General features: G+C 27.5%; 1 protein-coding gene across 3 annotated transcripts in view; it reads left to right on the plus strand.

The window, feature by feature from the left end:
* The first annotated feature begins 921 nt into the window (after positions 1–921).
* Positions 922–12,197, plus strand: part of LOC135931035 (GATA zinc finger domain-containing protein 14-like) — a 44,827-nt gene continuing 33,551 nt past the window's right edge. For 2 of the 3 annotated variants that reach the window (XM_065467898.1, XM_065467896.1), the window contains exons 1-2: positions 922–948; positions 1,751–2,640. In XM_065467898.1, coding sequence (XP_065323970.1) covers positions 937–948; positions 1,751–2,640 — 902 coding nt within the window. In that variant the 5' untranslated portion in view covers positions 922–936. Of the gene's footprint in view, positions 949–1,223; positions 1,324–1,750; positions 2,641–12,197 lie in introns of those variants that run through there. The other variant, XM_065467897.1, reaches the window with a different exon arrangement.

Here is a 12,197-nt window from a genome sequence, read left to right on the forward strand (position 1 = left end):
AGTTTGCGTATTTTTAATATAATGCACACAAATTGTGAGTTAAAAAAAACGCAACACACATCTTGTTCAAATTGAGATTGCCTTTTTAATATTATCGTAGATTCAAAATTATAAATATGTTCTAAAAAAAAGGATTTGTCTTTGAAAATATATTATCGTCTTTGCTCTTTTTTCTTTTTCTAAATATTCCTTTTTAGAATATAAGTTATACAAGTAATGAAAAGACAAACCTATGTTTTTTTAAAATGGTAGCCAACGCCAAACGGTAATCTTACCAATTTACACGAGGCCATTTGAAATTCATTTACTCTTGCAATGCAGTGTTTGAAACGCTCAATTTTGTGTGCACTATTATTTTATGTCTGAATAATTTAAAAATTAGTTAACACAAACACAATGGCATAAACTTGTTATAAGATAAAAAAAAATAGAAAAGAATTATATAATGAAAAAAAAAACAATGCATATAAAAAAAAATGATAGGATAACGATATCTTTCTTTCATTTTCAAAATTTTTTTGAAGAAAACATTTTGTTTTTTTTTGTTTGTTACTAAATTTTATGAATTTAATAAGAAATTATAATTTTTGCAAATTTTTTTAAAAAATATTATAATTTTTAAATCTTTGCCGCTTTTTACCAAAATTATATTTACATAATTCGTCAAAAACATAAAAGTCAAAAATAAAAATTATACTTTTCTTATTTATTTATTAATAAAAATATACTATTATTAAAAAATATTATACAAAATATAATTATTATTTTATAAATATTATTTTCAATCAATCAAAATTTTTAAAAAATAATCATAAATATCTTAATCATTTAATTTTAGTATTTTTTTTGACCGATCAAAAATGGCGGCTTTGAATAATTGTCTCATAATAATTTTATTTATTATTAATATGATGATTTGTAAATGATTATTACTTCATGGCGCATAGGGTAATAAAAAAAAAGAAAATAAAATTATAACTACCAATAAAAAAAATTTTTTTTTTTTTAAAAAATAAAATTTATTGTTTTATTATTAACTTTTAAACATTAAAATTTTTATTTACTTAAAAATATTTTTTAACGACTTTTACAAAATTAAAAATTTTAAACATTTTGTTTTTTGTATATCTTTGATATTTTTGAATTTTTTTAAAATAAATCTATAAAAAAAAAATTAAATCATATGTTTTTTTTGATAAGAATCCCCCATTATAAAATGATTGATATAATAATTTTAAATGTATATTTAAAAGTGATAATTTAGTAATTTGTTTTAAAAAAAAGAGAAGATAAACGAAAAAATAATTAATTTTTAAAAGAAAAGTAAAAAAAAATGAAATATAAATATATGACTTATAAATTTTGATAGAGTGTCTTTTTATCGCATTAATGAATGTTTAAAATGATAAAATTCTTTGTTTGGTAGACACGTTTAAATATTTATTTATTTTTAATTTTTTTTTAAAAATATTTTATAATTTATTTTTTTTTATTTCTAATTTTATCAAATTAAATATAAATATTTATTTCTAATTTTTTTTTTGATGTTTCATACCGTTTTGATAATTAAATAAAGATAAATGAATAATTAATTATATTAAAATTTTTTGTTTTGTTAAATGCCGTTAAATATTTGATTAATCTAAATATCATTATTAAAAAAAAAAGAAGTTATTTATGATTATAATATATCAAATATAAATCAAAATTATTATAATTTTATTTTTGTTTCTTTTTTTTAAAAAAAAAGTTTGAACAAAATGTTAAAACGGTTGAGATGGCAATTCCTCACCGACACCATCATCGCGGCCCGTCACCTATTGATTCGGGCCACGTAAATCGCGACCCGCTATTCATCAACGATAACGATAAATTATCTCCCCATACATTCTCTAATAATCCCATTTCCTCTTCCGCCAGCGGGTTACTCGTGGAAAAATACGAACATGTCGGTATTGGTAACAATATTAACAAGAAATCCCAAATCGCGCATCAAATACCAGGTTTGTATGATCCAGAATCGTTTCCCGCTATCGAAAAAAAAATCGCGACTTTTCATCCCCACCCCCAATTATCATCCGATAGAACGGGAAGTAATATTAACAGGGTAAACAATGATTCATTTAAGAACAATCCATCCAACCAAATATTAATTTCTAAACAAGGTGATAATAGCCTCGTACTATGTTCAACAAATAGTGATTCGACTTACAATAATAGTTATTCCAATTATAAGCTGGCTCCCAATTCGGGATCCCGGATAGTAGCCACCATAATGCCTCACATAGAAATCGAAAATAAGGTATCCCCTTCTCTTATGAAAGGCGTAGACACCGTCATAAACCACGTCGTATCCCCCAAAGCTCCTAATTCTTCTATATCTCACCATAATTCGTCGTCAGGAAATCTCAATAACAATACCTTATATCACCTAGAAACTAACAAACACGATAACGACATCGACCTAAATTCATGTAGTTCTCAACAATTTCGATATAATAACCATAACAATAATTCTTATTATTTACCGGAAACGGGAAATTCTGCCCACGCAACTGGAGGAACTCCAGTTTCTAGGCACCTTAATCATTCGTCTCTTCATCAGGACGTTTACAAATCGGAGAAGGATATTATATATTCGTAAACTATTTTTTGTTTTGTGTAATATATTCATTATTCAGTCTTGCGAAGTCGACTGCTCACGTTACATGGCAATGGGCAGAGGCGTAACGCCAAAAATATTTAAAATATTGTGGCCAAACCCCTTATCCAAAACAACAATCATTATAGGGCTCCTACCCATAATTTGGTGTCCTAAAATCTAAAAATTTGACTTGCACCCTGCCGTGTCCTGAAGGGTATCCTGTCATACCCCTGTCTTTGTAAAAATTTTATAAACCTAAGACCTGGTTCCATATAGCTGTGTAAAGTGGAAATTATAAGTAAATATTTAAAGGTTGATTTTATTTTCATATTATCGACCATGAGTAGCAGAAAATTTTCCAACAAGTTTATAAGTACGTCAGTTTTTTTTGAGCACACTCTTTACCTCACTTCAACTTCCAGCTGCAAAAAATTATAAACTTTGTTATGCAACCATTGGCCAATTTGCATAATTAGCCTTTTTACCCTATGCCCTCCTCTAATATTGTCATAAACCTATTAAAGCCCCCCTCCCCAACTCTGTTTATGCAGTGTAAGCGAAATCAGGAGATCCAATATAAATAAAGGATATTAGAAGATTGTACAAATAATTCTTCACATATAAATATTTTTCTTCTGCTTTTCGAGTAATAATATTTTTTAAACATATCCATTTTTATGACTTGAATTATTAAAAAAATATTATTCAATATTATCCATTTTAAAATCATTTGTCAATATTTCCCGTTAATTTGCGTAGATTTGTATAAATCATTTTCTCATTCTGGAACGTTCGAACGAAGGGATAAAATTTATGAACATTTAAATATCCTATAAATAAATATATATACTTTAATAAATTAACAACAATCATCCTATTAACCAGATCTTCTTTTTGTTATCAAAAGCAACTAACAATTTTAAATGATGCTCATATTATAATTTTTCAATTTAAAAAGATTTTTGGAATGAGATAAAAAAAAAGATGAAAAATTATGAGATGAAAATTATATTTTACTTAACATCTGTGCTTGTGTGTGCCATTAACCATCGACTTTTTTTGCTCTTTAAGTTTGCAAAAATTATATATTTTATACTTAATATAAAAATGTGTATTTTCCTTGTGTTCTTGTTTTGGTACAATGTTGTTTTAAAAAAAAAAAATTACAACCATCTTTGAAACAAAAAATATGAAAAACATTGCTTTTAACTTCATAATCTTGAATTCCTTTTTTTATATTGTGAGATTGGCAAAAACTTATAATAATTTTTCTGTGAATTATAAAATTGTTAAACAAAACTTTCTTTATCCTTAGGTCAATCATAAATTGGTAATAAGACCCCCCCCCCCCACCTCATCCACCAATCTTTTACAAAATCTTCAATATATTTACGTCACCATCCATCACTGAGCCCTATATATACAAGAAATTAACAATATTCGATATTCTGCATAATCTTGTCTACCTTTAAATTCATAGTGGCGCGATCGCGATTTAGTCGCGATAAATACAAAATAATCGCATTTTTAGTTAACGATCGCGCGCGACTTGAGTCGTAAAATCTAATCGTCACGATTTTTTGAAAATACAAATCATTTTGTGTTTATCGCGTTAGGAAATAAACAAATTTAACATCATTTTTTTTTCTTTAAAAAATGATTATTTTCAATTGTGTATAAATTACGTATTTGCAAATTATTTCTGAACTTTAAAAAATAAAATTATGAAAATTAAAAATTACCAAAAAAAAAATAATAATATTAAATTATAAACATGTAACAGGTCCCAAAATAAATGAAACGCCCAATTTTTTATATTTATTTACTTAAGACTATCGCGCATGCGTCGCCTGCCCCTGGTTCTTTTCTCCCATTTTTTTGTTTAAAACACTGCTACAATTCAATATGAGCATTTTCCTCTTAATAAATTTAATTCCCTAGAAACCATTTTGTGAAAATCTTGTGGTTTAGTTAAGGAGTAAAAAAGATAATCTTAATTTATCAAACAAAATTGGGGAGGATGGGATACCAAATAAATTTTATTGAAGGTCTTTTAGTATAGTAGGATAATGACTAAAATTGGCTCAATCTATAGGCGCGTGTCGGATAAAACTACTTATTTCCTCACACAGTTAGTGCGAATTAGCGGCGAGGTATGTAAAAATATCTCCCAATTCGTGCTAACTGAGTGAGGAGGTAAGGTGTTTTAATATTAATATTAGTGTCTTTTAAAATGGTCTTGCACATTTTTTTGTGTTTTAATATTAATATTAGTGTCTTTTAAAATGGTCTTGCACATTTTTTTGTCCGGTTAAAAAATTGACTTAAACGGCTAAATTCAACTATAGTCTATGTATTTTTACTAATTATGCGAGTCTAGAGATTTTGCTCATAGCTGGCAGAAATGGCTTGGATAACTATTTTTTGAGTTTAGTCATTTTTAAAAATCGAGCCGTTTAATAACATTAAATTTATGATATATTTACTAGAACAGACAAATTTGCGATGGGGGAGGGCGTTTACGCGCCTAACTCGCGTTTACAGTTAACGTGAATTCGCGTCGAAGTATACAAAAATTAATGTAAAATTATTATATTTATATGTTATTTTAGCTAACCGTGAACGCCTAGTAAAAAAGTATCTTTAATTTTTTTTTTAAACGCAACAAATGAAGTGATCTAGAAAGGTTTTCTAAATCCAAAAATCATAGACAATTATTCAAAAAAAACGGCTGCTTCAATATTTTAGCCAGAGAAATATTGCATAAGCCTCGAGATTTGGCTAATAGATTTCCAAACATTTGTGCCATCTATGAGTAAAGTCATCAGGTATGCGAAATATTTTTCAGGCTAAAATATCCAGTTTAACCTTTTTTAAAAAAGGCTCAATACAACCTATTTAACAACACTATTTCTTCCTCCCCACCCCCCCCCAAATCATTAGATTTTTATCTACAAAGAATGTGATCTTTTTAATGTTAAATTTTTTTTCCACGAGTCTTGGAAAAATGATGAATTATTTTATATATCTAAAACCATAAAAATCTATTTATTTATTTTTTTCAAAAAGATGTCATTTTTTTTTCTTTTAAAAACCTATTTCCTTTTTTAATTTTTGGTTTATAATAAATATTTTTTATGATGATAGTGAAAGAAAATGATTTTTTTTTTGACTTAATTAATTTTGACACATATTTAATGTTATGTTTCGCTTTTATTTTAAAAGATTTATTTATTTTTTTTTACTTAGTTATTTATTATATTTTACCAACCATTATAAATTAAAAAATTTATAATAAAAATTAGTCGGTCTTCATGTGTTTTTTTTAATTGCAAATATTAAATCGATAAATATAAGTCCGCTAGCGCTTTGATTTTTTTTTTGAGGTTTCCAGAACATTTAGGTTTACCATATAAAACAAATATATATGAGAAAACAGAATGGCGGGCCATCCTAATATTCAACGAAGCTAAAAATATTTTGATGAAATGATCGTCAGTTTGAAGTTTTTTTTCTCAGAAAGTCATTATAAGTACGCGCTCCTGATGACTATTTAAATTCAAACGATATGAAAGATTGGACAATTTTTTTTAAAAAAATGATATTGTTTGAGACACATTTAATATATTTGCAGCCAATCACCGACACGGACAAAAGAACCAAAAGTACATAGGGCTTAAAGGGTGCGGTATTTGTTTTTGATTGCCCATATGCGTGGCAAGCGAGGAATAAAAAAAATATAATGTTAAAGAACAATACAAAGTAGACATGGACATCAGACACTATGGGGGTTAAAGATTATTCCCCCCTACCTCTAATCAGAAATATGTACGATAAGATCTTTTAAACAAACCCTTCTCTAATTAAACAATAAATTTCAAAACCAGGAAATCCACCCTCCTTAATCAATGAAAAAAAAATAGAATTACATGTTTTCCTGATTCTGTGGGATATTTATATAAATACACCTTAAACCAGCGGCGTCGATTACGAAGCTGAGAAAGGTGATAATATGACACAAGATCATCGTTGAAATTCGAGGGAATTTAAAAAAATAATATGGCAAAGGAATTAGACAACCAATCGTAGATCCATCTAATAATAGTAATATTGTTTAAATTCGTTCAATTCCTCGAAATTTTTAAATGGTTCTGGTTCCTATAAATTTTAATTAACAATTCTAGTTCGGTTTCGGATATTCCATTTCCGGTTCTAAACTAACGGATACTCATAAATTAGGGATATAAGAACGAGCATTAATTGACATTGTGTAAAAAAAATTAGATACAGACATTATGAATATGATGGTCCCAAAAATTCGTACAAAAATTTTTTAACGAGCTGTGTTCTAAAGCCGGAAAATTTACGTAAGAAATTCTAACAGGTCAGATCGGGCCTTGCAGATCTTTGATAGAGTAAACCTATAAATTTCGGAGCAATCATATCACTAATTTTGGTGTGGCTCAAGAGTTTCCTATAAATTTGTCGGAAATTTTCAAGAATATTGGTTTAGATGATAGAATAAATTTCAGCAAAAAACAAGTTCTTCCAATATGTTTAGAAAAAAAAACGCATGCCGTAAATAATGAGGTTTTATAAATTGCTAATTACCCTGAGCTATGACTTATCTTTGGATTAGTATTATAATGTTCTATCTCCATTTTTAAAAGTTTTTCAGGAGTATATTTTCAAAAAATAAATTATTGCAGATCACCACAATGTAATGATGCAAATGAAGGATTGAAAGAATTCATTTAATCTTAAAAATCTGCATTTTAAAACAAAAAAAACTAATATCATTTTAGCGTCGCCATTATTCTTTAAAATTGAAATATGATTTTTTTATCGGATTAACATGTATATAGAGTCTATCCCTGGAAATTTAGGGCAATTTTTGCCATAAACCTTTAAAGCTACTCATCTTATTGGGAAGATAAAGAATAATCTCTCAATTTTATATTCATTTACTTAGGGTACAATTTAGATTAGAAAAATCTGATTTGACCGGAAATGTATTCCGACAATGGAGAAGTATTTTTTTTTATTATCAACTTTTAATAATAATTTTTCTAAAAAAATACATAAAAATTGACTAAAAAATTTATAGTATTCGATACTTGCTAGAAATGCACCTCCAGCCGAATCAGATTTTTTTAAAATTCAATAATGGCGCTCAGTCAACCGAATCCCGATCTATTTCCATATATCCCAATCAATGATGTATATATATACACTACTAGATTGGCGACTGGTTAATTAAAATGGTGTCCATACATAGGAGTCAGTTTTAGCGTCATCTTGTCGATTGCGCTACGACTAGCTGTCTTTCTTTATTATTATATGAATTGACATTAATGCATTTAATCGTGCAAACTAAAATGGCTGTACAGCTGACTCCTATATAATGGACACTTTAAAATGCATTTAATGAATGAATATCCAATCTATTAGCATGTATATATATACATCATTGATGCCATAAGTTATATATTCAATATTTCCCTTATAAATTAATAAGAAAAAATTCGTGGCTAAATTGCCTAAAATCTACGAGCAAAAATAAATAAATAAAATGCACATACTTGAAACGATTTCCATTTTATAAAATTCGCTTGAAAAAAAAACTCTTGGTCAATAGAAAGTAAACTTGAATATTCCTACCATTTTCAATATTATTAATTTATCTTATCCTCCTTCCTTTTCTTAATATCCCGATTAGTGTTGTTAAAACGGTCCGATTTTTTTTAATAAAAACGATTATCCCAATATTTTAGCCCCAAAAATATTGCGCAAACCATGGAGATATTGATCATAGATGCCACTAAGTGTTTGGGACATGTATCAACGACATTTTCGAGGCTTTGGCGAAAAATCTTAATATAAACTCTAATCCCAAGTTAGGTTCAAAACGGATTATTCGTTCGGGTACTAATAGTTAATGATTTGATTAGGGTTCGTTTTTGAATAGACCTTAATTCCCCCTCCCCTCAATCATCACCTTATTCAAACTCATAAAAGATACATTTTTATATTAACAAAATTTAATGTTATTTATTATAATTACTATATAAAAATGAGTTGAAAGATGATATTTTAAATACACACAACAATACAAGTATCATTTCCTTTTTTTTAAACACCATCTTGTAATATTTTAGGATGATTTGTTCTTTAATATGATATGTATATGTACTATAAAAAAAATGTAAATTTGTAAAATAATAATACTCCTATATTTTTACAAATTTGAGGATCGAATTTCATGCTAGACGTTATGCCAACTCATTTTCCCGCGCATTTAAAGAAAAATTAATTATTTTATTTTACAGTTGGAATTTTAAATAAATGTTTTTAGTGAGAATGCCTGGCAAAAATACCCCGATCTATTTGATTAATTAATTTATTTTAGAAATTTCTAGGGGTATTTGAGTCCGGGGTATTATGAATTCTAATTACCATTATTTCGAGTTATAGAGTCAAAATGTCATCTTATATAAATAAACAAATCATATTTGAAATGCGTTATGCATTTTAAATACTGGTACTTCTTATGCATTATGCATTTTAATAACTCATCTTTTTGTACATTTTTCTTTCTAACCAATATTTTTTTTATCTTTCCATTAAATACATGTTATTCAAGTTATTATCGGAGGTATGTAATAGAGGTCTGGAATGAGCAAGTTAATACCGTAAAAAATTTACGCCAGCTTATTAGTTTAAAAATTATTTGATTCGTTGGATTGGCTCTTCTTTATTCAATTTTTTATATTATTTTAATATACCTTTTATAAATATGATTGCAATTTTGTAGTAAAGAATATATTTTTAAATAAATAAAACGTTCTCCTTTTCCATCTTGACCCTAAAATACTTCAAATTCATCCTTCCCCACTCCCATTTTATAATTTTTTGCGTCATTCCTCCAAGTGTAAATGGAGGGGTGCACCCATATGTTGCATATTTCTAGATTTTAAAAGAAAAAGTTGAAAATAAGGATTATACAGAAACTTTAACAATTTTCGTCCCTCCCCACTGCTTGCTTAATAGCGCAGGAAATTTATATATATATATATATATAATTATACAGTTAAATTTGTATAGTCAGAATTCTTATATATTTAATAAAGCTAAGAAAGGAACGTCGTTGCTATTTCTCTACTGCGATCTCTAAAGCTTATATTTGAATATAAAAAAAAATGGCTATAATATTGGATCCAGGTGACGTAATAGGGTATCAATCCACTTCTCATGATCAGTAAACCTATCAAAGATCTGTGAGATCTTTTCGGCACGACCCTGTTTATTTATTTTTTAAAAAAATAATAACTTATTATTTTTGCCCCGCATAATCCCGCTTAAAAAATTTTTTTTGTGTGAAGACTCATGGCTATTAGGGGTCTGGGTTAAAAATATAGGTAAATCAAATAAGGGCGTGCTTAGGCAATAAGTGGACGGTACTCGAGGAGGTTAATTTTATCAGACGATTTTGTTAGAAAATTAGACTTGCAGAGGCTAAATCCTTTAAGCAGACTCGGATTTTTATTTATAGACCCGCCCGGATTTCGGTTTATAAACCCCCGGCTCTTATTTTAGAAATATAACTGAGTTACGGCAAAATGAGACGTTTGCCAAAAGCATTGAGTTGCCAATTAATTTATTTACGCGCTTTCTTTATTGAGGCTTTATATTTTCAACAACCCCACCCGCCCCCACGGAGCTGCGATGATAATTTCTCAGCTAAAAAACTAGATTTAGCCTGCTAAAACGACTATAAAAAAATTGAGGGTGCTGATTATTATATTAAACTAATTCAAAAACGAATATGGATCGAATAACTAATTATTCGTATTCGATTTTTTTGAATCGAATCAAATAATTTACTATTCGTATAATTACGAGTTCGTTCTCACGAATCGAATACGAAAAATTCGTTATTCCTATTAATTAGTGCTGTTAAACGGCTCGATTTCTTAAGCCAAAAAAAAAATTACGCACCCTTCGAGATTTCATTATAGTAGATGTCCAAACCTTTCTTCTGCCATCTATGTGCAAAATCTCCAGGCCTTACCTAATTTTTTTCTTTTGGCTAAAATATTGAACTAGCCCCCCATTTTTTTTTATTAGAGCCGTTTTAACAAAACTATTAAGAATTTTAATTTTTGCCAGAAAGAATAAAAACTTTAGAGATAGCTAGCTTTAAAAAAAAACGTTTTGCAAAAAAGTTATCTTCATATAATAATCTTTATTTTTTTATCCTAATTGAAATTTAATTGATTTTTAACAATTTTCATTTTTTTAATATTTTTTCAAAGATAATTATATAAAAATAAAGGATGATTTTTAAAGATAAAGATCCCAATATTATATAAGTGTGCGACATTATTTAAATTTTTGAGCCAGAATTATAATTTTTTTGGCATTTTAATTTGTATTAATTTAATTATATTTATCGAAATTATAAAAATAAATAAATTTCAATCCCAAACAATTTTCAATCTAGGAAAATAATTCCCCTTAAAAAAAATCCCCGTTTTTTTAAGATATTAAAAATTACAAAATTAATAAAATGGAGAAAAAAATTCCCAAAAATCTTCAAATAATATATTTAAAAATTTTGAGATAAATCAATTTCGGAGAATTATTATTGGGAATTTTTTTTCCCGGGGAATTATTTTCCGCTTACCAATTTTGGCCTGGAAAAAAAATATAGAAAATCTATTTATTATATAATACCATATATATATATGCCAACATCAATAAATTGGAAACACACTCCGGACAGAAATAACAGTTTTAATTAATATAACTTTCAAATGATTTACACTCTGCATTCACAGTTAGCGCGAATTCGCAGCGAATTATACAAAATACGCGACGGAGAATACAAAAAATACAGCAGCGTATTTTATATTGATACGTCGCTAATTTACGCTAACTATGAATGGTGGGGTTAGCCAAAAAAATCAAAAATAAAAGAAAAAAAATTTATGAGGGCCAAAGTATTTAAAATATAATTACTGCTTTATCAGTCAAAATTCATAGTTAATCATTTTTAACTGAGTTAAAATATCAAAAAATTCACACCGGGTTCACAAGCATTTATAAAGGTTCAGCTTTGGTTTAGTGAAATAACCGGTTTAACGGTTCGGTTTTGAATCCCTGGTATTTTGGTTTCAATTATAATCTTTATTTGTTGGGGAAAGGGAGGTTATTCATGTTCACCGTTCGAATTAAAGAAAAGTCTTAATTTGTATTATAAAATTATATTATTATAGTACGACCTAATTAAGCGCTTGCGTTTCGTTTTGCAAAACGCGAACAATGCATTTAAATGGTATCGTGCGATATAATGATAATTTGTAAACATTAACAAAAAACGCAAACTGGTTTGCTTTTCATCCTTCTTTCAATAATGTTCAATTAGATCGAACTAATATTACATATTGATTACATCTTAAAAAATGTATCAATAATTATTAGCCACGTACATCTACATATAACATCTTATTAAATAGTAATAAAATATCTTGATATATATTATAATAATTTA

The sequence above is a fragment of the Gordionus sp. m RMFG-2023 genome, chromosome 1 (genome assembly GCF_954871325.1).
Source record: "Gordionus sp. m RMFG-2023 chromosome 1, tfGorSpeb1-WG-v2, whole genome shotgun sequence".
Taxonomy (NCBI): domain Eukaryota; kingdom Metazoa; phylum Nematomorpha; class Gordioida; order Chordodea; family Parachordodidae; genus Gordionus; species Gordionus sp. m RMFG-2023.